The sequence below is a fragment of the Petromyzon marinus genome, chromosome 30 (assembly GCF_048934315.1).
Source record: "Petromyzon marinus isolate PM22_M1 ecotype Great Lakes invasive population chromosome 30, UKy_Petmar_22M1.pri1.0, whole genome shotgun sequence".
Taxonomy (NCBI): domain Eukaryota; kingdom Metazoa; phylum Chordata; class Hyperoartia; order Petromyzontiformes; family Petromyzontidae; genus Petromyzon; species Petromyzon marinus.
Window position 1 is genome coordinate 1,970,945 of NC_133696.1, and position 25,621 is coordinate 1,996,565.

The 25,621-nt window shown below is 44.5% G+C and overlaps 2 protein-coding genes across 8 annotated transcripts in view; one reads left to right on the forward strand and one right to left on the reverse strand.

The window, feature by feature from the left end:
* The window catches only part of UBA1 (ubiquitin like modifier activating enzyme 1), a 35,813-nt gene extending 33,633 nt beyond the window's left edge, over nucleotides 1-2,180 (forward strand). For all 5 annotated transcript variants that reach the window (XM_032963169.2, XM_076070609.1, XM_032963172.2 and 2 more), the window contains 2 exons: nucleotides 615-715; nucleotides 1,256-2,180. In XM_032963169.2, the coding sequence (XP_032819060.1) occupies nucleotides 615-715; nucleotides 1,256-1,391 (237 nt within the window). In that variant the 3' untranslated portion in view covers nucleotides 1,392-2,180. The remainder of the gene's footprint in view (nucleotides 1-614; nucleotides 716-1,255) is intronic.
* Nucleotides 2,181-3,246: 1,066 nt separating this feature from the next.
* Nucleotides 3,247-13,431, reverse strand: LOC116947436 (PAK4-inhibitor INKA2-like). 3 transcript variants are annotated; one of them, XM_032963177.2, is made up of 3 exons: nucleotides 12,932-13,431; nucleotides 4,936-4,972; nucleotides 3,247-4,714 (listed from the first exon to the last, which is right to left on the reverse strand). In XM_032963177.2, the coding sequence occupies exon 3, from the start codon at nucleotides 4,674-4,676 to the stop codon at nucleotides 4,005-4,007; it is 672 nt and encodes a 223-aa protein (XP_032819068.1). In that variant the 5' UTR covers nucleotides 4,677-4,714; nucleotides 4,936-4,972; nucleotides 12,932-13,431; the 3' UTR covers nucleotides 3,247-4,004. The 3 variants fall into 3 exon arrangements, with proteins under 3 accessions (XP_032819068.1, XP_032819067.1, XP_032819066.1); XM_032963176.2 differs by lacking the exon at nucleotides 4,936-4,972 and having other exon boundaries at nucleotides 3,247-4,700; XM_032963175.2 differs by lacking the exon at nucleotides 4,936-4,972 and having other exon boundaries at nucleotides 12,932-13,427.
* Nucleotides 13,432-25,621: the final 12,190 nt, after the last annotated feature.

Genomic DNA, 25,621 nt, shown 5'->3' on the forward strand with positions numbered 1-25,621 from the left:
GACTTCTCTGTTTTCCAATTATATGCCTGGTTTCATCCGTGTGCACTCTTCCCACATACCAAAACAATCTCATAATTACTTTTCTAAAGGTTCTTGAGCCTCAAAAGTGAGTAAATAACTTGCCACTATTATTAATATTGTCAGCCTGAGAATTATTTGAATATGAAAAGTTTAGAAAAGGATTTGATTTAAGAAAATTTGACATAAAAATGGTGTGTAATGTTGCTAATTGTTAAGACTTTGAGATTAGTTTTTTGCTTCTGTATTATTGGCATACGTTGGATATAATCCTGTTGCTTCACTTCCATCTGCTTGCTGGTAAAATTGCATTTCATGCCAGTTCACCTTAACAGGTCGCAGCTGACATGGGTGGCAATTATCTGAACTGGTCCAGGGTTGACTTAGCCTTAACCGAGTGTCTTTGGTGCCATGTGCAGGCTGAAGCACTGGTGAGACAAAGGTGGCCCGGGCATGGCAATGGCCAGACCACACCTTTGTGTGCCGTGCCAGCCTTGATAGGTGCTCACTAACTTGCACTCGCCCCGAACAAGACATGCTAAAATGGTGGATCTTAGAGTATTGTTTATGCACCCTGTGGCATTCTTTCCCTACAGGAGAAGCATGAGCTGAAGATCATGATGCTGTCGCAAGGCGTCTCCATGCTCTACTCGTTCTTCATGGGCCAGGCCAAGCTCAAGGAGCGCCTGGACCAGAAGTGAGGAGACTGCTTTTGTCAAGAAAGCGTAATTCCGCACTGTCACGCAACGTTGCAGCTTTGTTTTTTTGTGTTGTAATACAATGTGCACAAAATGTCCCCATTGGCTGGGTAGAAATGTTTATGGTCTAAGGTGAAAAAACTAAAGTGGTAGCCATTTCTTTGACCTTTAAAATTCACTTTGCGGTGACCACATGATTAAATATCATGTGAATAATATATGTTTATAGACCTTTTCAGAAAACAATCTTAAGGTTTACAATCCCAAGTGATTGAGTATAATAATGAAAGTATATGCTCTAGACCCCATGGTCTTATTGTCCTCTTTAGCTATCAGTCCACATTTTGCATGACATCCCATAAAAAAACGGCTGTCAATTGCGTCCTGTGTGCTTTTAAGTCGTGGTTGCCTCAGATGCACTTCTTAAAACACTCAGCTGCTGTGTTACAACATAAGCCTATGTGCTACTGCCACATGCCTTCAATCCCAACCACTCCACATGTGCTCAGCTGTGCGTGTGTGCACGTGTTTGCCCTCAGGATGACTGAAATTGTCACCAAAGTGTCGAAGAAGAAGATAGGCAAGCATGTGAAGGCACTGGTCTTTGAGCTGTGCTGCAATGACACCAACAACGAGGACTTGGAGGTCCCTTACGTCAAGTACACATTCCGCTAAGCGGAGCGCGCTCCCAGCCTACAACCCGCCCTGCCAAGCCACCCCCCACCAACTTCCCTCGCTCCTCCTTCACTCGCACCACATTACACCTCCACTCTCTCTCGTTAGTGTGCGGCGATAGCTAACCCCACCGCAGGACCGCAAGGCACATGATAGCGCAGCAGAGATGATTGCTTACCTGTAGCATGTGTCTTCTGGGAAGTGTCTGATCCAATTACAGACTTTAAAAATAAATATTTTAGGGGAATACTAAAAACAATAACAAAAATCAGCTAGCGATAAAATCGGGTGCACGGCTGTAGCCATCCCTGCTTTACGTGCGTTCCGGTTGCACTATACACCGCTGACATTTGTTGATAATGTGACCTAGAAGCGGAGGGGGGGGGGGAGGCAAGGTTTGAAACATGCTACGGGAGGAGAGGGCCGTGCGCGCTGCTGCCCGGTGTCCGTGCAACACGCGCAACCCCCTGCACTTTAGGATGCGCACTCCGCCGAGGCGCCACACAGGCTGCACGCTCCGCTGGCCCCCGGCATCACTCTGTCGTTCGCACTGCTTTAGGGAATGGTCGCTGTGGAAGGCTTTAATAATAATATTACATCTTGAATAACCTCTGACGTTGAGCACATCGGTGCAGCAAAACATAAAAAAGTGTAACACTTGGATGTTATTGTTTCCTTTCTTTGCCACGCCACCCCTACCCCCTCGTCCCTCTCTCTCTCCACCCACTGTTTTGTTTTGTACAATCCCAACTGTTGATGTGGAATGGAATAAAGGATTTTGATCCGTGATTGTTGTTGATGTTTGGGTCACGTGCTGTTTCAAAACCTAGTGCATTCCCCTTTCCACCCTGGGGCCTTCTGCAAAAGAAGCTCCACTTTTATATGCTCTTGCAGGAAGCATAAATGTTTTGGAGGCACTTGAGTGGGGAAAAAATATAGGCACTTCATCATTACGCCGAGGAGCAAAACTGATGCCTCCTACCATACGCTTGTCAAAGATATCTGCTCGTAGAAGGGAACAGGTATAGTGAATCTACTATTAGGTGGTGCTGCGTAGGCAAGTTTATATTTAACACATGTTTTGGAAATTGTACAAATATCACTATCGTAGTTTAACTATAAAGCATTCCTGTGCTTGTGTTTAATAGTTAATGAGCAGGTGGTGAGTTATTGAAGAAAGCTTATTGCTCCGAAAATAGTGTACTTTTTGTTAACTAATAACACAACCTGAAGCAGCTACATTGCATCTTATAAAAAGTTTTCAAGTGTTCAGACTAATTGTGAGATACGTTAAAGCAGCCGATGCGTTAAACTGTTAACATTGCCAGGAGTGTATTGGACTTCGAGTGAATACAGTAAACCCATCCACAACTTGGCTCAGCCAGTCCTCAGGCCTGTTCTTTTCAGGTCGACATCTCGCAATTGCCAATATCACGTGATCGTGGATAAGAGGCATTCTCACAGATTACGTGAAAAATTACTCTTCAATTATCTTCCAACTCTTTTGTCCATTGTGGATAAGAGCATTTGATGTACAATACATGCTTTGTGAGGCGTTCTAATGCTTTATAATTGGAGGTAAAGCTGTAGTTAATGCCTAGTTTTAATTGTTCCAATAGGGATATATTTCTATTGAACATATTTTGCAAAGCCACTGTCCATTTTTATTAATAAACACAGTAGTCGATGCAATTTACGACTTAAAATTCATCATCCAGCTGTGCATATTGGTGCGTTTCAGGCGTGCAAAAATGTGCATGCCTTTGCCTTCCCCTCGAAAGAATCGCAATTAGGTTTACAACGTTTTTGAACAAGTACACGATTTTAATCTTTGCAAAACAACTGCAACAATATAAACATTTTAATACTTTTTATTTTTGGAAAGCCGACCGCTGCCAAATGTTAAACTTTATCAAGTACGGATCACCAGGCAGCCACAGTATTCAGTCCACGCTGCCGCTGTAACTTTGTAAAATATGTAATCAAGGTCTCTTGTGCTTCATCTGAAAAGAACACGGCTGCGTGTTGCTAGTTCGTGATGTATACTCAGCACGTCGTTACGAGTTGTATCGCGCTGCCGAGAAAGGCCCTTTGCCAACACAGCTGGTTTGAGTCGAGGTTTTAAGTGGAAGTTAAGTCCTGTTTTGAAGGCACACTTTGGAGAGTTGACGCCCAGCGATTTCCTTTTTAAATTGACTTTTCTATCGGAGGGGGTTTCTGTGGTTGGAATTTCTGCACGCTCTTCCATTAAGCAATTGTTCAAAAAGCCCTCACGAAAACAAAGTGGCTCATTAAAGAGCGTCAGCTGTTGCGATTTCTTTTTTTAAACGGTCTCAAGTTCATATACAACACCTAAAGGTTACCCGATACATTGAAACAGGTGGCCACCACCAGGGTACCCAGTTTCCATTTTCACTGCAACGCTAAAACCTTTCAGGGCACTTTCCTTTCAAATCCACTGACATAATTATTGAGCATATCGTATTCAATAAATGCCCAATTCAAGGGTCCAAGAGAAATCAAGCCACTGTTGATGTCTGAAAATGTACACGGGGCACAAGTTCTTCGTGACCTTTGAACACCGACTGTTCAACTGCCCCGACGCAAAACGCCTCACAATGCCTTGTGTACACGTGCAGCCTGGCACCGTGCGTGCGAGTTGAACAGGTCGTAAGGCGCCTGGCACTTTCTCGCCTCCGCCTTGAGCTGTTCGGTGGGATGCTTGCGTACCGCCTGCTCGCCGTCCCTAACTTTGTACGCCTTGCTGTGGACCTTCCTGCCTGGCCTGAGGCTAGAGAGTTTCCGCTGCAGGCTCCCACCCATGCCGAAGAGCCTCTTGCAGCTCTCCAGCGGCGAGGACGCTTTCACGCTGCTGCTGGGCAGTTTCTCGGACGGTGGCTCGGCGGCTTCTATCCAGTCCGTGATGAGGTCGGCGAAGCTGTTGTCTCCCAGCACGATGGGCTGTCGCTTCCTGCCCTCTGCCGACAGCAGGCACGCCGTCCAGTCGGCGCGCCGCACGTTCGAGGGCCCGTCCTCTGCCCGGGAGGCCCAGTGGTGGCAGGTGTCGCTCTCCTCTCTTCGAAATGAATTCCTTGTGCAGCTGTTGCAGCTTGTTGAGCTGACGTGGTTTGGCGGGGTGGGGTACGTGGCCTGATGCAAGCCCCGCTTGTGTGCAGCAGCAGCGGCGGCGGCAGCGTCGGCTACGCTGGCCGTGCCTCCGCTGTCCATGGACGTTTGGAGTTGTAGGAGCTTGAGGTCCTTCAGCGCTTGCATCATGGTGTCCATTGCGTCCAGGAGTCGACAGTGAACCTATGAGCAGTGCCCTTGCCAGAAAAGCACGCACAAGCAGAGCGACAATGAATATCTCATCACGTAGGCTGCGGCATCACTGATGCGGCCAGATCGTGTTTTGTTGAGGGTGGCTCCATCGCACAGTGGTAAACACCTTACATCTGAGACCAGAGATTGGAAGCTTTGAGCAACTGCAACGCATGTTAAAAGGTGCTATGACATCACGTGCATGTGAATCGGATTTGAACTTTACCCTTTTGTGTTCTGTTTTCCCAGCTCTGCTGTATTATCTGTGAAAGGTAAGTTGATATTTGACTTAAAACATGATTCCGTGACTTTGGTTGTGAGTGTAGGCCATTGTGATCTAGTGACAGGGCAGTATTCTTGAGAAATTGACCCACAATTACAGGTGCAATCCAGGGAGCATGTTGCAATTCCCCACATTTTGTATGTTACCTCCTTTTAAAATACATCGCACAAGTATTGTTGGCGAGGTGGTTACGATATTCCAAGTAAACTTAGAGGAGTTGTCACATGCACAGCCCACTAATCAATGACTGCTGTCTGAGAGAGCCTCTCCGCGCAGTGCGATTCATGGCCGTTGACCATACTTCATTATGCTGGTCAATGCAAATTGATGAAGACAGGCAACATAGGCATGGGAGCACAAATGTACATTTCAACAATGGATCGTGTTGTACTGCCTTGTGGGTTGTCATGAATGGTAAATTTAAGGTCAAAATCCCCAAGTGTTTATGCTTAAACGGGCATTGGGGCGGCGCACATTTTCGTTGGCAGCCCCTGAGCCAGTGGTGAAAATTCCACATTCACATGGCAGGTGCCAGTCTTTCCAAAGGACAACCACTGTTGACTTCCTACAAGGGGGCACTCATTTTTGCTGAGCTATAAACTCTTCAATTGTGAGTCGAGCACTCTACTTACAGTGCCACCTGGCCCAATATCAAATTTCAATTCATTAAGTAAATAAAGTATACTTTAACACGCAAGTGCCAGTATATGCTGGTGGCGGAGTAGATCAAACGTGGTCTTGTCTACGAGTGTGGGGTGTGCTTCTTTGCACGCTCATCCAAGCGTGCTAAGTGTTGCTCTGTAAGCGAGTGAGCACATTAACCCACATTTTTAAAATAACATTTGGTGGAACTGTAAGGTCATTTGCTCAAGATGAACCTGCCTTGTGACCACCGTCAAATTTGGTGGTAAACTCGATTTTACTGGACTTGTCATTCTTGCGAAGTGAACGGAGACAATGCCATCTTGTTTTAACAAGCTTGTACTTTAAAAACTGGTTGTGTAAGATAACGTAGACACATAGGGGACACGAAGAAGTGTACGGTTCACCCTCCCTGTAAGAAACTTTAATTATATTTATTCCTTTTGAAGATTATTCCATCCCATGTCATCACTTACATCTCAAATCCAATTGTATTTAATTAATTCATATTTATAAAAGTAATGCATAGCTGCCCATAAATGGTTATTCTTACCAAGGGAATAACATTCAGCGTCTAAGGCTCTCCCCAACTTAAAAGGCGCGTGTACAGTATGTTATGGCTAAATTAATGTAGTTCACTCTTTGGTTCTTTCGGTAAAGTCACGTCGAAAGAAAAAATATAATAAATAATAGAACATGACGTTTCGATTGCAACACAAGCAACCGTCATCAGGTGAGAACTGTATGTAAATGCAGGCTCGGAGAGAGACATGCAGAGAGAGACAAACAATGTAGTTTCGTTTTTTTTACTTTAGTAAAATATATTTTGTGTTTGCCCGATCAACGTCTTAACAAGCAATGCCTTCAATGCAATGCCTTAACGAGTACAGTACAGTATTTGAAATGAAATGTCAATGAGATCAACAGCACTCTAAATGTAATCTATTGGCAGCGTTGAGAATACAACAAAAATAATCCACACACACAAAGCCATAAATGTTCGGTGACCGGATCCAGGCATTATTAAATACTGCTGGTGTGGTCCCGTTTTAACGACAGTTTTGCCCGCCCAACTGGTTTGGCAGGGGGAGTTATTCTTCTTCTTCTTGATCTCTGGACTTAGGGAACAATCCCCTCCTTTCAATAGGCTGCCCGGCAGAACGACACCCAGAAGTGATCGAACACAAGAGGCGCCTTGGATTGCCACAAACCTAAAGGTTGGCAAGCAACGGCCGTCGCATGCCCTTCGAGCTGCAAAACGACGGCACCGCTGCATATTTGCAGTGGCCCGTTGACACCTCAGCACACACAGCTCCCTCTGACCCGCATATTTTGTTTGACGAGCGAGAAGGCGCATGCATGCACGTGTGTGTGAGTGTGTGAGAGAGAGGAGCGGTGGCGCGGTGGTTAGCGCGCTGCGCTACGAACCCGGCGACCCGAGTTCCATTCCCGCTCAAGGGCACCAACACCAGTGACGAATATCTTCAGCCGATACTGGGCCTCCTCTAGATAGACTGGGCATCAAATGAGTACCTGGTGCGGTGTTTAAACGTCGCCTCTAGGGAGACAAAGGCGGCCGGGCGTGGTTCCGGCCATCCACCCCCTCGTGTGCCGTGCCGGCCTTCATAGGTGCTCGCTAACAGCACTTGCTCCAAAATTGTGTGAAATCTATACGGGGGATCTAAATCTTTGTATTTATCGCAATGTGAGTCACCAAGTGACCTGGCCTCTTCATTTGAGGCAGACCTGCGCTATGTTCACAAACAGCCCTTTTGTCAATCCACTGCTGGATGAGGGCCTCACTATGCCGTTCGAGTGGTCAGGGGTTATTTGACCATACTTTAACGTGCGCGTTGGTAAAGATGGACAGCATAAATATGGGAGCATAGAGGTATAGTGCAACAGCGTATGTTGCCGAAATGCCCTATGCTGCCCACAGAGTACCTCAAGCTGCCCATTGACAACCTGGCATGCATGGTGGTTGCCCATCCAAGCTCTATCCAGGCCCAGCCCAACTTAGTTTCTGGGTCTGACAAGATCGGGCACATTCAGAGTAATTTGGCCATCAGCCCAATATAGTATGACACTTGTACAGAATAACAACAATATTTTATATATAGTTTCTTGGCAAATATACCACGCAATAAAAATATATCGACATTATTTGCCAATGTTTTTTTTTATCAGGTTTCATATTTCTGAGCTAAAACCTCAAAGTCAACCACCTGCTTTCACAGTGGAGTCTGTTTAACATCTGTGATGAAAAATGTTGATCTTATTCCTCAAAACAAGACAGCATATACCTAATTTTGTGTTCTCGTATATATTCACAGTATATAGTGTACACCACTGCATATCTAACTGTCACATATCCACCCTCACCAATTAACTGCTGTCACCTGTGCATGGTGTAACTATCTTTTTCTAAGGATATTGACAATATCCGACCGTTACATAAAGTCCACCTGTGCCTTCGTTGAATACGTAGTAGACTTTCGCGACCAATATTATCGATAAAACATTTTTTGGGTGAGATCGCGTAAATATAAATACGTCAAACCCCTCCACCACCTTACACAGCCACTTAGTATGGTGACTCACGTAAACAAAACGTGCCAATTAGTTACGAGTTCAGCACACCGGTGTGTTGGAGAGTAAACCTTTATGCACCAGTGAGTTGGATATGCGACGTACTGTAGATGTTAATATTATTGTACTGTGTTTCACAGATATCGCCTTATAAAGTCCTCAATGTGGTTTACACAGCAGCAATCGACGCTCTCCCGACTGGCAGACGAATACCCCAGGTTACTCTTGAAAATAAAACTTTCCTCGTCTCTTTGAGTTCTTACCTGGTTCTTGGAACTTACAACATTTGCCGCGTCAATGTTGAACGTGGTGAGTTTTTTTGCTTCGTCCATGTAAAAGGTCCTTCAAATGCTGTACTGGTTTGAAAAAGGTTTTGATGCCTGCTTCTTTGGAATGCGATTTTTTTTTTCTTTCTAATGCACATTAGGTACAGCTATGCCGCATTAAAATGCGCCGCACTCTTGTGCGCATTCCTTTCAATTACACACGCGCGCTCTCAGGCCTGCGGGAGCCCTCGCTTATTGGGCCTCGTTTCTCTCCTCCCGACTCATTCTCAACGCGATGCCAGAGAAATAGCCACCCATCGTCTGGAGCCTTCATCACATCCTGCCCAATTAAAAACAAAAATAAAGGCATCTCTGTGCGTGCGCGTGACCTGCGCGTGTTGCACGTGCACAGTGCAGGGCTTGTCGACCTTGAATGGCACGGTTAAAATTGGCCTCGCAGGAGTCACTGTGGGAACTTGTGGCCAGAATATGAGCAACATCAATGGCGGAATTCAGCTCCGGACTCATCAGCATCGAATGGTGAAGCTAGAATGTGGTGAAGGTGGTGCAACTACACCAGAGAGCCCATGGATCGGAGCGTATACGAAGAGGGGAGGAAATTGGACAAGGGGGCCCCCATTTTACTCTTTGCACGAAGGCCCATGCCAGCCACACTACACTACTGGACACAAGTCTCAATGCACAATCTCCACATTGCCTTTGTTGATAAGGCTTTTTGTCATTCTATGATTCGACATTTAAACATTAATTTTAACATTTTCAAAACTGAACCAAAATATATAAAATATTGAAATGGTTCTAAATTCTGCAGTATCATGACCACATCTACTACCGTAATGCTGAAACAAATTTAGGTACTTATGGCATACCGTGCCTACCAAAAATCTTCAGGAATAAATCTGTTTAAAGTATTGTTTTAAAGCTTGGTAAAGAATTCCGTCATCTCAGTTCCAAAGGGACTGTATTCCACAGATGTGGCCCTACAATTCAAAGGCACTGGAGGCTCAACGCAAGCCCTTGGGACACTTTGCCAGTTCCAGAAACAAAGTGCTACGGTGAACAACTTAGTCCAAGTTATGGAAGCCAGATATTTTGGAACTGTGTGGAGAACTCAGAAGTTGCTGTTGGGTCTTAAACTGGCCACGACTGGTGGTCAATCCTGAAAAGCCACAGTCATATCGCTCTCATCATCATCATCATCAAATAATTTAAAAAATTACATCCTTTTTTACTCCACTGCTGGATTAAGTGTGTTGCTTGTAAAAATTTGAAGGAACCGAAAAGCGAGGAAGACCTAACAGAGCATGGCTTGATGACGACACAAGAGATCGGTAAAGAAAGTTGTGGCACTACTTGAGCATATTGGCACAAGACAGAGGACAGTGGAATCAAATGACGCAATGTGCAGTGGACATCTACGGGCTATCTGCCCATGGATCGTGATGATGATGATGATGCCAGATGAATGCCTCCAAAAGCTGTGGCAAACATGTGCCAAAATAGCCGACCCCTGGGGAGTTGTTCCGCAATACTTGACCAAATTGTTCAGTCCAGGTTGAGGGAACCCAGGACCAGATCAGATATCACTCACCACTGATGTTAGCCATGGCAGGAAATCGAACTCAGGTCACAGTGGTGTTTGTGTATTGCATTACCCACTGTGCCACTTCTGCCATATATGATAACAAAGCGTGTCTATGTGTAAGCTCGACTCCAATCGAGAGAACAGAAAATTGCGAATGTGCTCTTGTGAAGCAAAACAGAATGCCTGCTGAGAGGTTATCAGACAAAGATTACAATAAAGCCATGAAGTATGCTCATACAAGGGTCATTATGTTATGTCAATCCATGGATTGACATTCCTTCTTCATTAACCACTTCATTTCCCTCATAGCTAAAGTTGCCATGCTCAGACAAGCGTCTCACTCTATTATGTGCTGTATATAGAGCGGCACACATTGATTATTATTTTAAATGTTGCGTCACGCGCTCGAGAAGACAATGATATGTGGCCAGTGGGTGCGTGATTTGCAATTAAGTGAGGTTGAATGGCACCTTTTTAATTAGACTCTCGGCTAATTAAAACCAGAAACCACACTTTTCCTGAGCACAAAAGGGCATATTGAGATCTCGCTGCTACCCACCCGACCAGACTGCTCGTATGGCGAGTTGCCAGACCAGCAAGGCTGTCGCCACTGCTATGACTATCAACCTGGGATCGGGTATTTTGGCACTTGCCTTGCCAAATGAACCAGCCCGTTTGTGAAGTACACACACACACACATTCCATAGTCTCCGTTTAGACTGTAGCCTAGAACCAGGGAATGGCAACTCCGGGTATCTGGGGTCGAGTAGATCCCATCTTCACATGTCTCCCGATCGACATGCATTAGTAATGTTCGATGCTTTGTATTTGCAAGTGAATGGGGAAGACTGAGTGACGTGCGAAATAGGAACTGTGGTTTTCACCGCCTGGAATGGTCCTCTAAGCCTTTTCTGTATTAATACTTTATGAATGTATATATATAGAGTGCACTCTGTACTTAACCATCTGACGACCCATTGAGATCCATTCCCATTTCATCAAGGGGAGTTTATGGTTACATAAGTTCAGCACGGAATCGAATAAACGATGACGATAGAGTCTATCACCAACTTTATATTTCATGTTTTGTTTTTACATGCAATGCTCTCATGCTGTGTTTTATTTAATTCCAGCTCTGCCTTTAGAAAGAAAAGAGAGACACGGAGACAACAGTTTTAGTCGCAACAGACTCTTACTTTCTCGTCAATGAAGGGCCTAAATACCAAGCGACTAGCAACAAGCAGCACCATTGAAGGTGCAAGAGGTAACACGAAACACAATTCCTGAATTTAGCAAGGTTGTAATATACTCTTTGGTTTTTCTCGGTAAAGTCACGTAGGTAAAAAATAAACAAAATAAATGAAAACTAAATGAAATCACGACGTTTCGGGCGCAACACTTATTTTAATAATAGGGTTTTTCCCCTTTTTTCTGGCAACAAAACTGAAACCTTGTTTACAAGGATTCATGTCTGCATTAACCAAAATACCTGCAGTCAAAATGCAAACAAAAAACATACTATGATAATATATGAATTGTCCTTGAAACGGATTGGTCCACACCAAGGGACGGCTTTCTTTTCAGCCTCGACCCAATTGGTGCTCGACCAGATGACGCCAGTTTTGTTGCCAGAAAAAAGGGGAAAAACCCTATTATTACATTTTGGTACTGGCAAAGGAGGTCTAATGATGTAAACACTTATTTTGTTTATGTTTTACCTACGTGACTTTACCGAAAACACCAAAGAGTATGAATCCTTGCAGTCACGAAAGCTTCAAATCTAGAATTAAGGTTGTAAGAACTTGGGAAAAGAGACGGTAGGAAGGAATTCCAAAGTGGAGCGGTGAGAGGAAAGAGGCAAGACACACAAGAGTAGAGGAGACCTGACAAAGTTCTCAACTCAAGTGGAGAAATCACCAAGTGAAGTTGTTGCAAACAGCAACCCTCTTAGTCGTGATAAGAAGTGTGATAAGGAGGCGACTAATTTCTTGAGACGTTACCATGCAGCTGTAGTGGTAATCGAACCACTGACTATGCTAAAAATGGTTTTAGTGGCAGGTGAGCTCACCACATGCATTCCCAGAATATACATCATCATCACCCATGGTCAATCCACTGCCCAGAATATAAAAACTATATATACCCCATAGTTGTGTATATATATACACGCACACAATTGACGTGTACATATATATGGATTGAAGACTGGGTTGGTGTGTGTATGCCAGCCGATTTTGCGTACGCAGCAATCACAATCCATTTATATAAAGAAAAACAGATTATTTTAACGTTAGTCTTAGCTTTACAATGTAGTGGAATGCACATGAAAGTAATGAAAACTACATTATACACATACATAAAGCAGTGGATAAATCATGGCTGGTGATTCTTTGAGCACAATATGTACATCAGCTAAATACCTCTGCAATAGCGGCATACATATGCAGTGTATATGTGTGTGGCAGTCTTGTAATAAAACACGTACTCTTAAGTTTTATCACAGCAATTATACAGCACACTACGGTACTTTACACAGGATGTATAGTAGGTATTTCTCTACCATATACATATACTGTGTGTCGATTATGGCATGTTTTAATATATATGAGTGTTGCAATAAATGCATAGACATACATTATCTCACACGTCTAACATTCATATGCGCGTGCCTTTTGAAGTTCACCTAAGTGTTAACCATACCATGCAGCATAATAACTGCAGGGCTACACACAACATCCCATTAATGTGAGCGTTACCCACGCTGAGAATGCCACCGTCTAAAACGTGCGTGGCAAAGTTTGTTTGTAGACGTTCTGTAATAAGGAATCGCACTCACCGATGATTACCGAGCTGACGTGCGCGCGCCCAGCGTTCTCTGCCTTTGCGTCCAGTTCTGTTGAGAGAGGAGGGCGGAGGGGCCAAAGAGGCTGGGGTGTTGTAGAGACCAGAGGCTGGGGGGGTGGTGGTGGTGGGTGGCAATGCGGGGAGGAGACGGTGGGAGGAGTGTGGGAGGAAGTGGGTGAGTTTGTAGCCTTGAGCGTATAGTCTGGGAGTTTGTGGACCCTAAGATCCCAACACAGATAAGACTCCCATCATCAGCAGCAGCCTTCCCTCAATGGTAGGTCACTCCTTCCTGGCTGCTCCCATTGTCCATCGATCTCGAGCTGTCCATACCAATGGCTTTATCTATGTATGCCCTAACTAAATGTATGTCTTTGCTGTCACCCATGACTATGCATTTGTTATTGAGTAATGTCCTCCAACAACCTTGATTTTTATCTTTGTGAACTCATTACACATTTCAAAACCCATGCTACCTTCCAAAATAGATTTGCTGTTCGTAATTCAGCTGCGATTACAATCATGGCAAACCCTTTAAATTCTATATACAATATATAGAATGTAATGTTTTTATTATTATTACATTTGCAGCATTTTGTGTTTATGCGCACTAGTTTCTTTATTTACTCTTTAATATACTGTATTACTGGCTAAATATTTAATTTACGATATGTCATAGAATATTAAACTTGTAAACGATATCGTTTACGTGACTTAAATTATAAATCTAAACATGAGTAAGTCTTACAATATATGCAGTACCATTGTTTTACATACGGTACTGTAGTAGATGTACCAAATTCTCCAGATTAAAAAAAACGTTTCAGAAAATAAAACACACTCCAAGCTTGTGCCCAGTGTCAATAAAGTTATCCACAAGTTGTCAAACACACACACACACCTCGCAGACTATAAGACGCACCCACAACTTCTGCTTTTCATATCGGGGAAATGTATCTTATAATCCGGAGACTATCGTGCAGTACTTTATCCGTGTAGAGTATTTTGTTCAGGTATTCTTTAGAACATGTTTTGTTCACTCAGCGAGCTGTCATCAAATTTAAATACATAAAATGAACGTTTTCACCGACCTCACCCCTTTGTCTGTCCACGTAAATGCCTCCTGCTTAAGAGGGCATTCAGTGGCTGGGTCTCTCCAGGGGTCACTACACTCCCCACTTACAGCCACTTTTCACAGAGTTGCGAGTTAGATTCCCATCACTGGCCCCTATTCATTGCTGATGAAAATGACAAACATTTACCATTGCGTAAAATAAATAGATAAACGGTACTGTACATAGATTACTAATGTCTGTCATTCCTCCCTACGCCATGACCATAGTTCACCACGCTGGTCAGTACAAGTTAGAAAAAGTTGGTGGAGGTAAGGACTGGCGTTGAAATCACTCACCACTGATGTTAGCCGTGGCCGGAAATCAAACTCGGGTTGCCGGGTTAACAGCAGCAGCACGCTAACCGCTCCACCATAGTATAGACTCGGCACTGCTGGACATTAATTACAGATGCGTGGCATTAATTTTAGTGACATTATTTACAAAAGCAAAGTATGGTGTGTCAGTGACATACCCCCGGTCGCAAATTTTACAATGACTGGCGAACAACACGTAAAATAAAAAAAACTAGCATTCAAATGCCTTATTTAACTACAACCATTCATGACTGTCACTGAAGAAAGAGATTACAGATCCCAACGAACTTTCAGGTGGTTAAACAAATTCTGTTACATCACCTTTAGATATACGATAATTTATTTATATACATCCCAAAGAGGGCCTCCTACCTGCTTAACTAAAGGACAATATCACATCACATTTATTTTACATTAGTCTGCTCTTATCAATTATAATCACCGTGCTCTCAAAGGGTAAAAATGGAATGTCAGAAGACATATGTCGCAATGGTATCTCACCTGGTTAAATGAAGGGTGTCACATAAAGTTAGGCGCAAGTCATTTGTAGTTTTAATACCGGTGCCAAAGCTATGCTCTTGGCAACTTTGAGAAAGTAAATTTTTACTCCCATGTCTGTGCAGACACTATATATACCTTGCATTGTTGCGCAAGATCACGTGGGTGGAAACTTGACCGTAAAAATGATTTATATGTGGTTAAATAAAACAAGGCAGCCACATCGCACACAGATTAAAGCCATAAAGGACATTTACGACTAGCACCTGCATGGGGCGTGGTTCTGTGCTTCTAAAGGTAAATTATTAATGCAACTTGAATGACAATCCTAGAGATAAATCATAATATTCCTGTATATTTTATTATACGTTAATCACTGAGAATCCTTTATTTATGTAAATAAGGATATATTTGTTGATATATTACTGCACTTATTAATCGGTGTCACAATTAAGAATGATCTTCGCGTGTTGAAATGAGCACTGGGGGCAGTGATCTTCTCTATTGGTGGTCCGTGGCCACTGGATTCAAATTTCACTTTCCCATGGTGGATGTCTGTCCCTTCATGACCACTGTTGATATCTACACACTGTTATTTGTGTTATCAAGCCTGTGGGCGGTGGGGATGGGGGTGGCCTTAGATGACCGTGAAATGTATTTGATTTCACAGCCTCGAGATGGTGTGATTCTTAACTTACCCTGGAAATCCTCACCGAGTCCCATTGCGAAATTTTTCTAGCCGGGAAGTTTGGCCATTTTCCTATTGAGTCTTTTTTTTCACGTGCAGTGGAAACTTAAGTGCATTTTAAAATATCCCCGCAAAACAAGGTTGCATCCCGCATTATACTAAATACTGTGCACAAGTCTGTTCCCAAGACAACCTGCGATGATTTAACACAACTTGTGACGCCCATCTCTTACCCACCTGGCACTCACTCACTCTCTCCCTCTTTATCTGCGCACCTGCATCGGTGAAAATGCCTCCGTGTGGAGACACGGAGCTGACAGCCCTCGGGGGGGGGGGGGGCTCTCGTGTGGGATTACGTACTCCAAACTGAACTCTCCCACATCCAAGCGGCGGCGATTTCAATCATCCGTGCCCTCTATTTACAATCTCGTTCCACCCTAGCACACAAACGTCGCGGTTGAAAAGATCGCAGTGCGCTCGCGTCGTGTCGCATGTGGCAGGTGCCTCGTTATTTACCGCAGCGACCAGGGGGCTGCTGCATTCTCTCTCCCAGCCTTGTGGTCAAGACGTCTGAAAAACGTGGAATGTGTCCCGTCCAGGTGTTCAACTCGGCCACGGTCTCAATCCCCCTCTCGGGCTTAATGTAAGGTTCGTCGCTTTAACGGGCAGTTGAGAAGGGAATAGTTTGCGTGTCAAAAACAATATTTTACTGTTTATATCCATTTTGTGTATGTTACTTAAGATGCAGAGGTTCAGTTAGATATCTCAGGAGTATGCAACAGTGGTGGAAGTTTTATAAATATCACCCACCTCCCCCGCCTCTGTCCACCCAGCAGTATGGATACACCACAGCCAATTGGCAGGCTGCGTGTGGTGGGGCAAAGTGTGGGTTATCCGACCTCGTCCAAGACATCTGGCCAGTGTGGAAGAGTAGGCCAAATATTCCCGAGAGGGACTCTCTAGAGCTCCCTCGAGTGGAGGCCCTTCTCCAAGCAGTTGCGTGACCAAGGAATTGCAGGGCTGCACCTTTACCTATGTGTTGCTTGTACAGCATAACACAGTGCTACCGTGGTGGTGTTGAGGAGGATGCTGCTCACATGCAGGATTAATGCTCTGTACGTGCCGGACTCCCCGGCGTTCTTCTCAAGCTGAGCACTGCTGTATCCACTGCTGGATGAGTTCTTCTTAAGCCGATCACAATTTGGCTCGGAGGCCGCTCAATGGCTCAAGACAATGTGACCGTATTTTGGTGTTCATGAGCCTCATTTTGTTTGTCTTGTCCACGTGCAATCGCTATTCATAATGTGTTTGCATGACGCCCGGTGAGTCAGTGGTGCAGTGGTTAGCATGATGCGCTATGAACCCAGCGAGCGCGTGTCAGCGGCGAGTGATTTCTGAACAGAACTTGGACGCCCCTCCAAACCACCACGCCTGAACCAACCCGCATTGCCTTGCGTGGCGAAGTGTGGTCAAACAACCACATCAACTCCCATGGCGTGGCTCAGCCTTCGTCCAGCAGTGTATTGACCAAGGACTCGACACGAACAATACATGACACGGGAAGGAAATGTGACAAATTGCTCTCGTATCCAGGAGGGAATGCTTGCTTCGTGAGGGTTGGCATGGCGTATGGGAATGGTGTGGCGTGGTCAGAACAGTACGAACCTGGCTCATGTTCATAACCGCACTGCACAAGACGTCATTTTAGGCTGAATATATCTAGGGGAGGGCCAAGCCAGGTTCAGATAACGAATGCTACTCGTGATGTGAGTCATGAACTGGATTCCAGTCTGGGTTGGGGAGATTGTAGCAGTGTGCTGACACCACAATACCGCAACTGCTCATAGACCATAGACAATGTGCAGCCCGTTCATCGATCCACTGCTGGATGAGGACCTCCCCACGCCATGCGGGTTGTGGGGATTATTTGACTTTACTTCACCATACTGGTCAGTGTGGGTTAATGAAGGTGAGGAGTATAGGCATGGGAATATAGAAGTACAGTACAGCAGTGGGTTTTACTGAACTGCCCACAATGTAGCCCCGCAGCAGCCTATAGCCTGGTAGCGGTGGTGGTGGTGGCGGTGTTGGTGGTGGTGGCGGTGTTGGTGGTGGTGGCGGTGTTGGTGGTGGTGGTGGTGGTGGCTGCCTGTAATCCAGCACTATGGAAGCAGCATCGGGGGTTGGTGGATCATCGCATAGATGTTGTGAAACTCCCTTCTACCCGTGGGTGTCGAGGAGGTGCCGTACACTGGCTCGCCAGGAGAAGGCAGTACAGCAAGTGGACTTATTGCCATCTGTTTCATCGGTATGGGGATACAGCGTTGCCCCCTCACGCGCGTGGATTGTCTCTGGGAGCTCCGGTTTCCTCCCACCGCTTTGTGTAGACACAACTCATCATTAATTGGCTGACAACAACTTACAATAAAAGCCAATGTAGCAGTGAGACCCTCCTGGAAAAGAGTCCAAAGACTCAGTGTGGCCTTCCTGGACAAATATGCAAGGTGAGCATCCATCCAAACACTGCTTAGGCTCAAACCTCCTTATCGTCTGAGATCTGACAAGATTGGGAACATTCCTCGTGATTTGGTCAGCCTACAGTGGTGTGTGTATATATGCATGGTATTTGAATCCCTAAAACAACATCCTTTACACAGAGCCGACTTTCAAAAATGTGCCGTGTGAGTGTCAGTCCACATCATTGCCGGATGAACACTGCTCTGCCACATACTTAAACAGGACCTTTACCCAGCGGGTATCAGCACAAGTTAGCGGGCTTGCAGTAAAGAGCTAGTCTCGGTAACAGCCTGGTCATTAACGATGCCTTCGAATTGATCACACACAAAGTCTGTGGTGCTGTCACACTATGACTAACCCAAGCCATATAACTATATCACTAACTGTGTCACTAACCCAAGCCATATAACTATTGAACCACTCTAATTGAATAAGCCATGAGACTATCACTTAACACTAGCCCTGACCTCAATTCTAGCCCTGTCCCAAGCTCCAGAACAATCGCTAAAATAACACAAATAATATAATCATAATTCCCATGCTGATTTAAGGTCTCCCCGTACTGTGTGAGTTATGGGGGTTCTTTGACTATACTTTACCACACTGGTCAGTGTGGGTTAGTGCAGGTAGGAGGGTGCTTAAGAAAGGTTCAAAAAACACTTCCTACTATGTTAGCCATGGCCTGGAATCAAACTCAGGTCGCGACTCCTAACCATGACGCTTACACGTTGGCACCAACATCAACCTTAGCACTAACCTGAACTCCAACACCAACGATACCCACAGCACTAACTATAGCCCTCAGAATAACCCAAGAACTAAACCTCATTCCTAATCATAGCGCCAACGCTAACTCTCGCCACTCACCTTTGACCTAACCCTAACCATGATTACTTGCTTACACCAGAATGCCTCAGCCTGTGAATCAATGACCTACCTTAAGCAATGCAGCATCGGCTCCCATGGTAAATTAAACAGGGCAATCATTTACATCGCATCTCCGCGCCGTACGTTCCTGTGACAGAGCCCTTACGATTGACAGCCACTTCTGCTGAACATTGTTTGTCTGCGTAGCCCCGGGGGCATCTCCGTGGAGTGGCCAAGGGAGAGAAAGCGTTTGTCTGAGTAACCCCCAGCCACTGAGCTTTCCTGCCACTTCAACGCGCTCCTGCTCACGCCGTTTTAATGGATGAGCTCTTTGCATCTTAAAAGGCCTCGTCGCTGCTTTACTGCGGCTATAAAAGCCACGATGTTAGACACTTCAAAGGAGGTATGTCCTTTTTTTGTATCAGTCGTCTGTGACTTGCCTGCAATAGGTTATATTTATTGATGTTGTAGCCTTCTGGGACATACACCATTGGATGTTATAGTAGCATTGCAAGGGATACATGAGCTACACAACCCTATCGTCTAATCCTGATTGAGATTGATCTGATTTTTTAGCCAGATTCCAGGTTCCACGAGGATAAACCGAATTTATGAAAATGATATATATGTATTCTACTGGAAAAATATGATCAACCTAATGTTAAACTTATATCACTCTAATCTCAATCATAGAGTTAAAAAACCTCGTCTCACTCATTGCTTAATAGAATAGAATATGCCTATTCATTTAGTGGTGATTGCTGAATTATTTTCTAAGTTTATGAGTCTACTCACTCATTTAAAGGCCACCATTACATTTTTTATTCATGTTCTCTCATATACACTATACCATATATAAAACATTTAAATACAGTGTTTCTCTGCTCACAAAGGCATTTGGGGCAATGCGTATACCATTGGGGTCCCTAAGCAGCCCTGGGAATTCCATATTCTCATGTTGAGGCCAGCCTCTCTACGGATGGTCACTGTAGACTTTCTGCAAGCGGTATTAATTTTATTGACCCTGGAGAGATGATTGGCTTGAGCAGCGAACTCACAACCTACCATTTGTCAGTTGAGTGCCTGAATCACAATGCCACCCATTTGGATGTTTACATGAATCTATTGAAGTATAAAGTAAAAGGTGGAACCTTGCAATTGCGTGCGCATGGCACTGCCGGTGAAAGAGCCTCCATGAGAGGGGAGCTCTAGAAAGCCCCTCGAGTAGGTATTAGGTCTACTCTTCCACACTGGCCAAGCATCTTGAAAGAGTTGGGCGCACTCACACTGAACCCCCACCACATGCGACCTTCCGATTGTATCTGCGGTGTGCCCATTTATACTGCTGGGCGGACAGACACGGTGGCATTTAATCAAAACGCGTCCATTGGCATGGCGGGAGGTTGACCTGACGACCTCAGGAAGACCACCGGTCTGTTCGCCATTACGCCCTTGCGACGTTTCGGACAAAGATCCCGGTGTTCGTTTTGCGCAGAGCGCGAACCGCTGCACTGCCAGCTCCCCACAGCATTTCGCAACATACTGGGGACCTTAACATTGGCATTATAACATCGCACTATATGCACAAATGCGAGAGTGAATGACGTGCACGCCTGCGGTGCAAAAAACGCTGCGCATTGGTCAGATGGGGGGGGGGGGCTCCATTTAGCCCCGTGCGGTGAGGGCTTCGCTCGCCCAAATAACTGCGACCCAGCGATTCGCTAAGGAGGCCGCTCTGTGAGCGGGCACCTGTCATGGGGAATGTGTGCACCCAGTGGGAATTCAAGACCGAGGGCGTCAATGCAGCCCTGTGTGGAAACACAGGGCTCGATGACAATCCTATTGGACACAGGGGCCCCGATTCGTGCGAGTCAGTGAATGTTCCTTCGTGTGAAAATGTTGCCGATGTCTCCGTCGCCAAAAATGGAGCAAATTTTCAAGATGCGGTGTTCTTTTTGTTTGCCATTTCACGTGAACCTGAAACACACGGCGGCTGCTGGGAGGTGGCCTGAATATAAAGTATCAGTACAGCAAAGGATGCTTAAATCGAATTGTTGTGCCAAGCTGTTACCGTTACCCACGTACATGTACAGTATTTGTTCTCTTTGAGTATATTGATTGCCTCAAATGTGCCAATATAAGATTGGTCAAATGTACAAATACAGGAGGACCCTTCTGAAAGAAGAGGCCTTAGACTCGGTGAGGCAATCCTAAGCAAAGGTGATTTTAAATATACATCAGAGTGCTCTTTTGAGCATTTGACACTAATAGTTCCAAATCAATCGTGTATATTCCACATTTGTATGTAGGTGACAGTGATTGTTGATCATGTATGTTGAACTTGTATGTACGTATGTTGAACTTCTTTTGCGGCACACGTAGCCAACCGTGCTACTCGGAGGTGGGGGTAAAGACAACAAACGAAACACAAAAAGCAGTTCTAAAGAAATGAGTTTGTCAATCTGATGATTTAAAAGTTGCACAGCTCCAGCGGTTTCCTAATGTCAGAAGGAAGAGCGTTCCAGACGGCTGCAGAACTGCAACCTGAAAGCGCGTGATGCAGTGACCGTTTTTGTTCGATGGTTAGCCAAAAGCCGCTGCGAAAGATGACCGGATTCATGCTCCCTGACGAGATCAGCAAGTTGTTGTGGTTCATTTGTGGCAAGCACTTTGTGTGTGGCTACCTTGACCAGGATCTTTACTCAAAATCAGGAGTCCAGAGATCTACAGAGTAACGTGCAATTATCTGTATATACAGCAGCTGCACCCTACTGTTACATATACCAGCATGTTTAATTTAAAAATGGATTAATGGCCCCTAGCAAAGACATGTCAGCATAAATTAGAGCTTTTAATATTATTTAAATGTTATCTGGATAATCCCTTGAGATGGGACATCTCGATTGCAAGGGTGTCAGATGACATATGCATAGCAAACACGTAGACCTAATATGTTGGTCTATTTGTGGATTGTACAGCAGAATATGAATGGGACCGTTATATGAACATTACGCTTAGATGGTTTATTAGCTTTAACGAATTTGTGCTAACAATTCAAAAACACAAATGACATATTTCGATCTAGATTTCGATTCAGGCTTAACTTGAATGCCATTCATTCATCTCCCATGACCAGTTTCGTCGACAACGTCGCTTGGGGCTCTGGTCATGATCCCCCTCCCCCCTTTCCTGGCTGATTGTGGCTTTAGCCCGTCCAATCTATGGTAAATGTGAAAAAGAGCTTTACACTCTTTGGATAGTATCTACGTAACTTTACCGAAAGACCCAAAGAATATTAATTCCTGCAGTCACGAAAGCTTTAAGTCAAGAGCTTTATAGCTCATCGGATTTCTCCAGTCCAAATAATTATTCTGATGTTAATTTAATCTGCGAAGTTCATAAACCCAGCCTTCCTTGGTGGTGAATATAAAAACAAAAACATGCTCTGATAATATATGGCATTGTCTTTGAAACTGATTTGTCTACACCAGACAGACTACTTTTTGGTCTAATCTCACCAGTGTCAGAACAGAGAACGCCAAAAGGCGAACAGACTTTTCAGAGCATGTTGTTTTGTTTGCAAGCTCACTACAAATACGTACGTGTGGTTAATACAGACATGATTCCTTGCAAAAGGTTTATGTTTGCTGTTTGAACCTCTTAGGGTAAACCCTATTCTTATTTTTTCATACTTTTATACTGGCAAAAAAGGTCTCATGTTATGGATGGATGTATTCATCATGTCCATGTACGGCACTTATTGTCAATCTACCGCAAGGTGAGGGCCTCACCTTACGCCTTGTGAAGCGTGTTGGGGGTTATTTGACCATACTTCACCACGCCAGTCAGGGCGGGTTGGTGAAGTCGGGGAGCAAAGACGTGGAGACATACAGTGAGGGAAAAAAGTATTTGATCCCCTTCTAATTTTGTACGTTTGCCCACTGACCAGTCTATAATTTTAATGGTAGGTTTATTTGAACAGTGAGAGACAGAATAACAACAATAAAATTCAGAAAAACGCATGTCAAAAATGTTATAAATTTATTTGCATTTTAATGAGGGAAATAAGTATTTGACCCCCTCTCAATCAGAAAGATTTCTGGATCCCAGGTGTTTTTTTATACAGGTAACGAGCTGAGATTAGGAGCACACTCTTAAAGGGAGTGCTCCTAATCTCTGCTTGTTACCTATATAAAAGACGCCTGTCCACAAAAGCAATCAATCAATCAGATTCCAAACTCTCCACCATGGCCAAGACCAAAGAGCTATCCAAGGATGTCAGGGACAAGATTGTAGACCTACACAAGGCTGGAATGGGCTACAAGACCATTGCCAAGCAGGTTGGTGAGAAGGTGACAACAGTTGGTGCGATTATTCGCAAATGGAAGAAACACAAAATAACTGTCAATCTCCCTCGGCCTGGGGCTCCATGCAAAATCTCACCTCATGGAGTTGCAATGATCATGAGAACGGTGAGGAATCAGCCCAGAACTACACGGGAGGATCTTGTCAATGATCTCAAGGCAGCTGGGACCATAGTCACCAAGAAAACAATTGGTAACACACTACGCCGTGAAGGACTGAAATCCTGCAGCGCCCGCAAGGTCCCCCTGCTCAAGAAAGCACATATACATGCCCGTTTGAAGTTTGCCAATGAACATCTGAATGATTCAGAGGACAACTGGGTGAAAGTGTTGTGGTCAGATGAGACCAAAATGGAGCTCTTTGGCATCAACTCAACTCGCCGTGTTTGGAGGAGGAGGAATGCTGCCTATGACCCCAAGAACACCATCCCCACCGTCAAACATGGAGGTGGAAACATTATGCTTTGGGGGTGTTTTTCTGCTAAGGGGACAGGACAACTTCACCGCATCAGAGGGACGATGGACGGGGCCATGTACCGTCAAATCTTGGGTGAGAACCTCCTTCCCTCGGCCAGGGCATTGAAAATGGGTCGTGGATGGGTATTCCAGTATGACAATGACCCAAAACACAGGGCCAAGGCAACAAAGGAGTGGCTCAAGAAGAAGCACAATAAGGTCCTGGAGTGGCCTAGCCAGTCTCCAGACCTTAATCCCACAGAAAATCTGTGGAGGGAGCTGAAGGTTCGAGTTGCCAAACGTCAGCCTCGAAACCTTAATGACTTGGAGAAGATCTGCAAAGAGGAGTGGGACAAAATCCCTCCTAAGATGTGTGCAAACCTGGTGGCCAACTACAAGAAACGTCTAACCTCTGTGATTGCCAACAAGAGTTTTGCCACCAAGTACTAAGTCATGTTTTGCAGAGGGTTCAAATACTTATTTCCCTCATTAAAATGCAAATCAATTTATAACATTTTTGACATGCGTTTTTCTGGATTTTTTTTGTTGTTATTCTGTCTCTCACTGTTTAAATAAACCTACCATTAAAATTATAGACTGATCATTTCTTTGTCAGTGGGAAAACGTACAAAATCAGCAGGGGATCAAATACTTTTTTCCCTCACTGTCGAAGTAAACGAACACATTTATTTTGCTGCACTGCCCTCTGTTGCCCACAGCATAGCATCGCAGCTACCTCCAGTCCTGTGCGTACCCATCCAGTACTCGACCCGGCTTCACCCCCCTTAGACTTCCGAGATCAAACAAAATCAGGCGCAGTTTCAGTGTTCATGCATCATATGTATGTATCATATTGTGATCAGCCATGGTCAATCTACTGCTGGATGAATGCTTCCCCAAGTCGTCTCAGTCTTGCGATGTAATAATCCGATGAAGCACCAAGCATACGAATTTATTTAATTGCTCCATCTCCTAGGTAGTCGTGCGCTCAGATGTGTTCCATTCCTTTTTCTGCCACATTTGAAACTACTGGACATCTATATTTGTGGTTCTTTCGGTAAAATCACGTAGAAGGGAAACAATAAAATAATAAAAATATAAAACAACAAAATTATCACGACGTTTCGACTGCAACACAAGCAATCAACATCAGGTGTGAAAACCACAGCAAGAAAATTGGACATCTGTAAAAAAAAGAGCTTTATAGCTCATCGTATTCCTCCAGTAAAAATAAATATTCTCATTCTGTAATTGTTTTTTACCATCGAATTATACAGTACACGTGTGTCATGTGTGTCATGTATACCATCGGACAGCGAGTATAAAGAGAACATCCGTAAGAATGATTACAGAAATACTGAATAGATTTCTTGGACGTAATCAGAAAAAAGAGACTGAATATAACGTTTTGTTTGGGAAAAGTATAGGTCTAAGAAGCCGTGGAAGGCAGTGAATTAAGTTCACAATAAAGTGTTTTGGGTTAGATCGCGTAAATATAATTGCGTCGTTCACCCACCACCACCCGACACAGCCAATGAAGTAAGGTTTGACAAGTGAACAAAACGTGCCAATAAGTTACTACTACTGCAGCACATGGGTGTGATGGCGAGTAACGACACATTCATATTTTACGCGACCCAACCCAAAAATAACCTTTACGATTAATAATATTGGTCTCGAAAGCCTACGCGTTAAAGTAAATTAAGTTACATAGGCAATTTGATTGCTACCGGGAGTATCTGATGCAACGTGCTTGAGTAATTATCACGGACAGATCTAAACGGACGGCCACGATTGCCGGAGTCTTTGAGAAAGGACGTGGCCACTCATGAGAGGAGGATTGTCATTCCAGATACAGCACACAGA

Excerpts from the sequence above, each read along its gene's own strand:
- LOC116947436 (XM_032963176.2), bottom strand. The coding sequence starts at position 4,676 with ATGGACACCATGATGCAAGCGCTGAAGGACCTCAAGCTCCTACAACTC.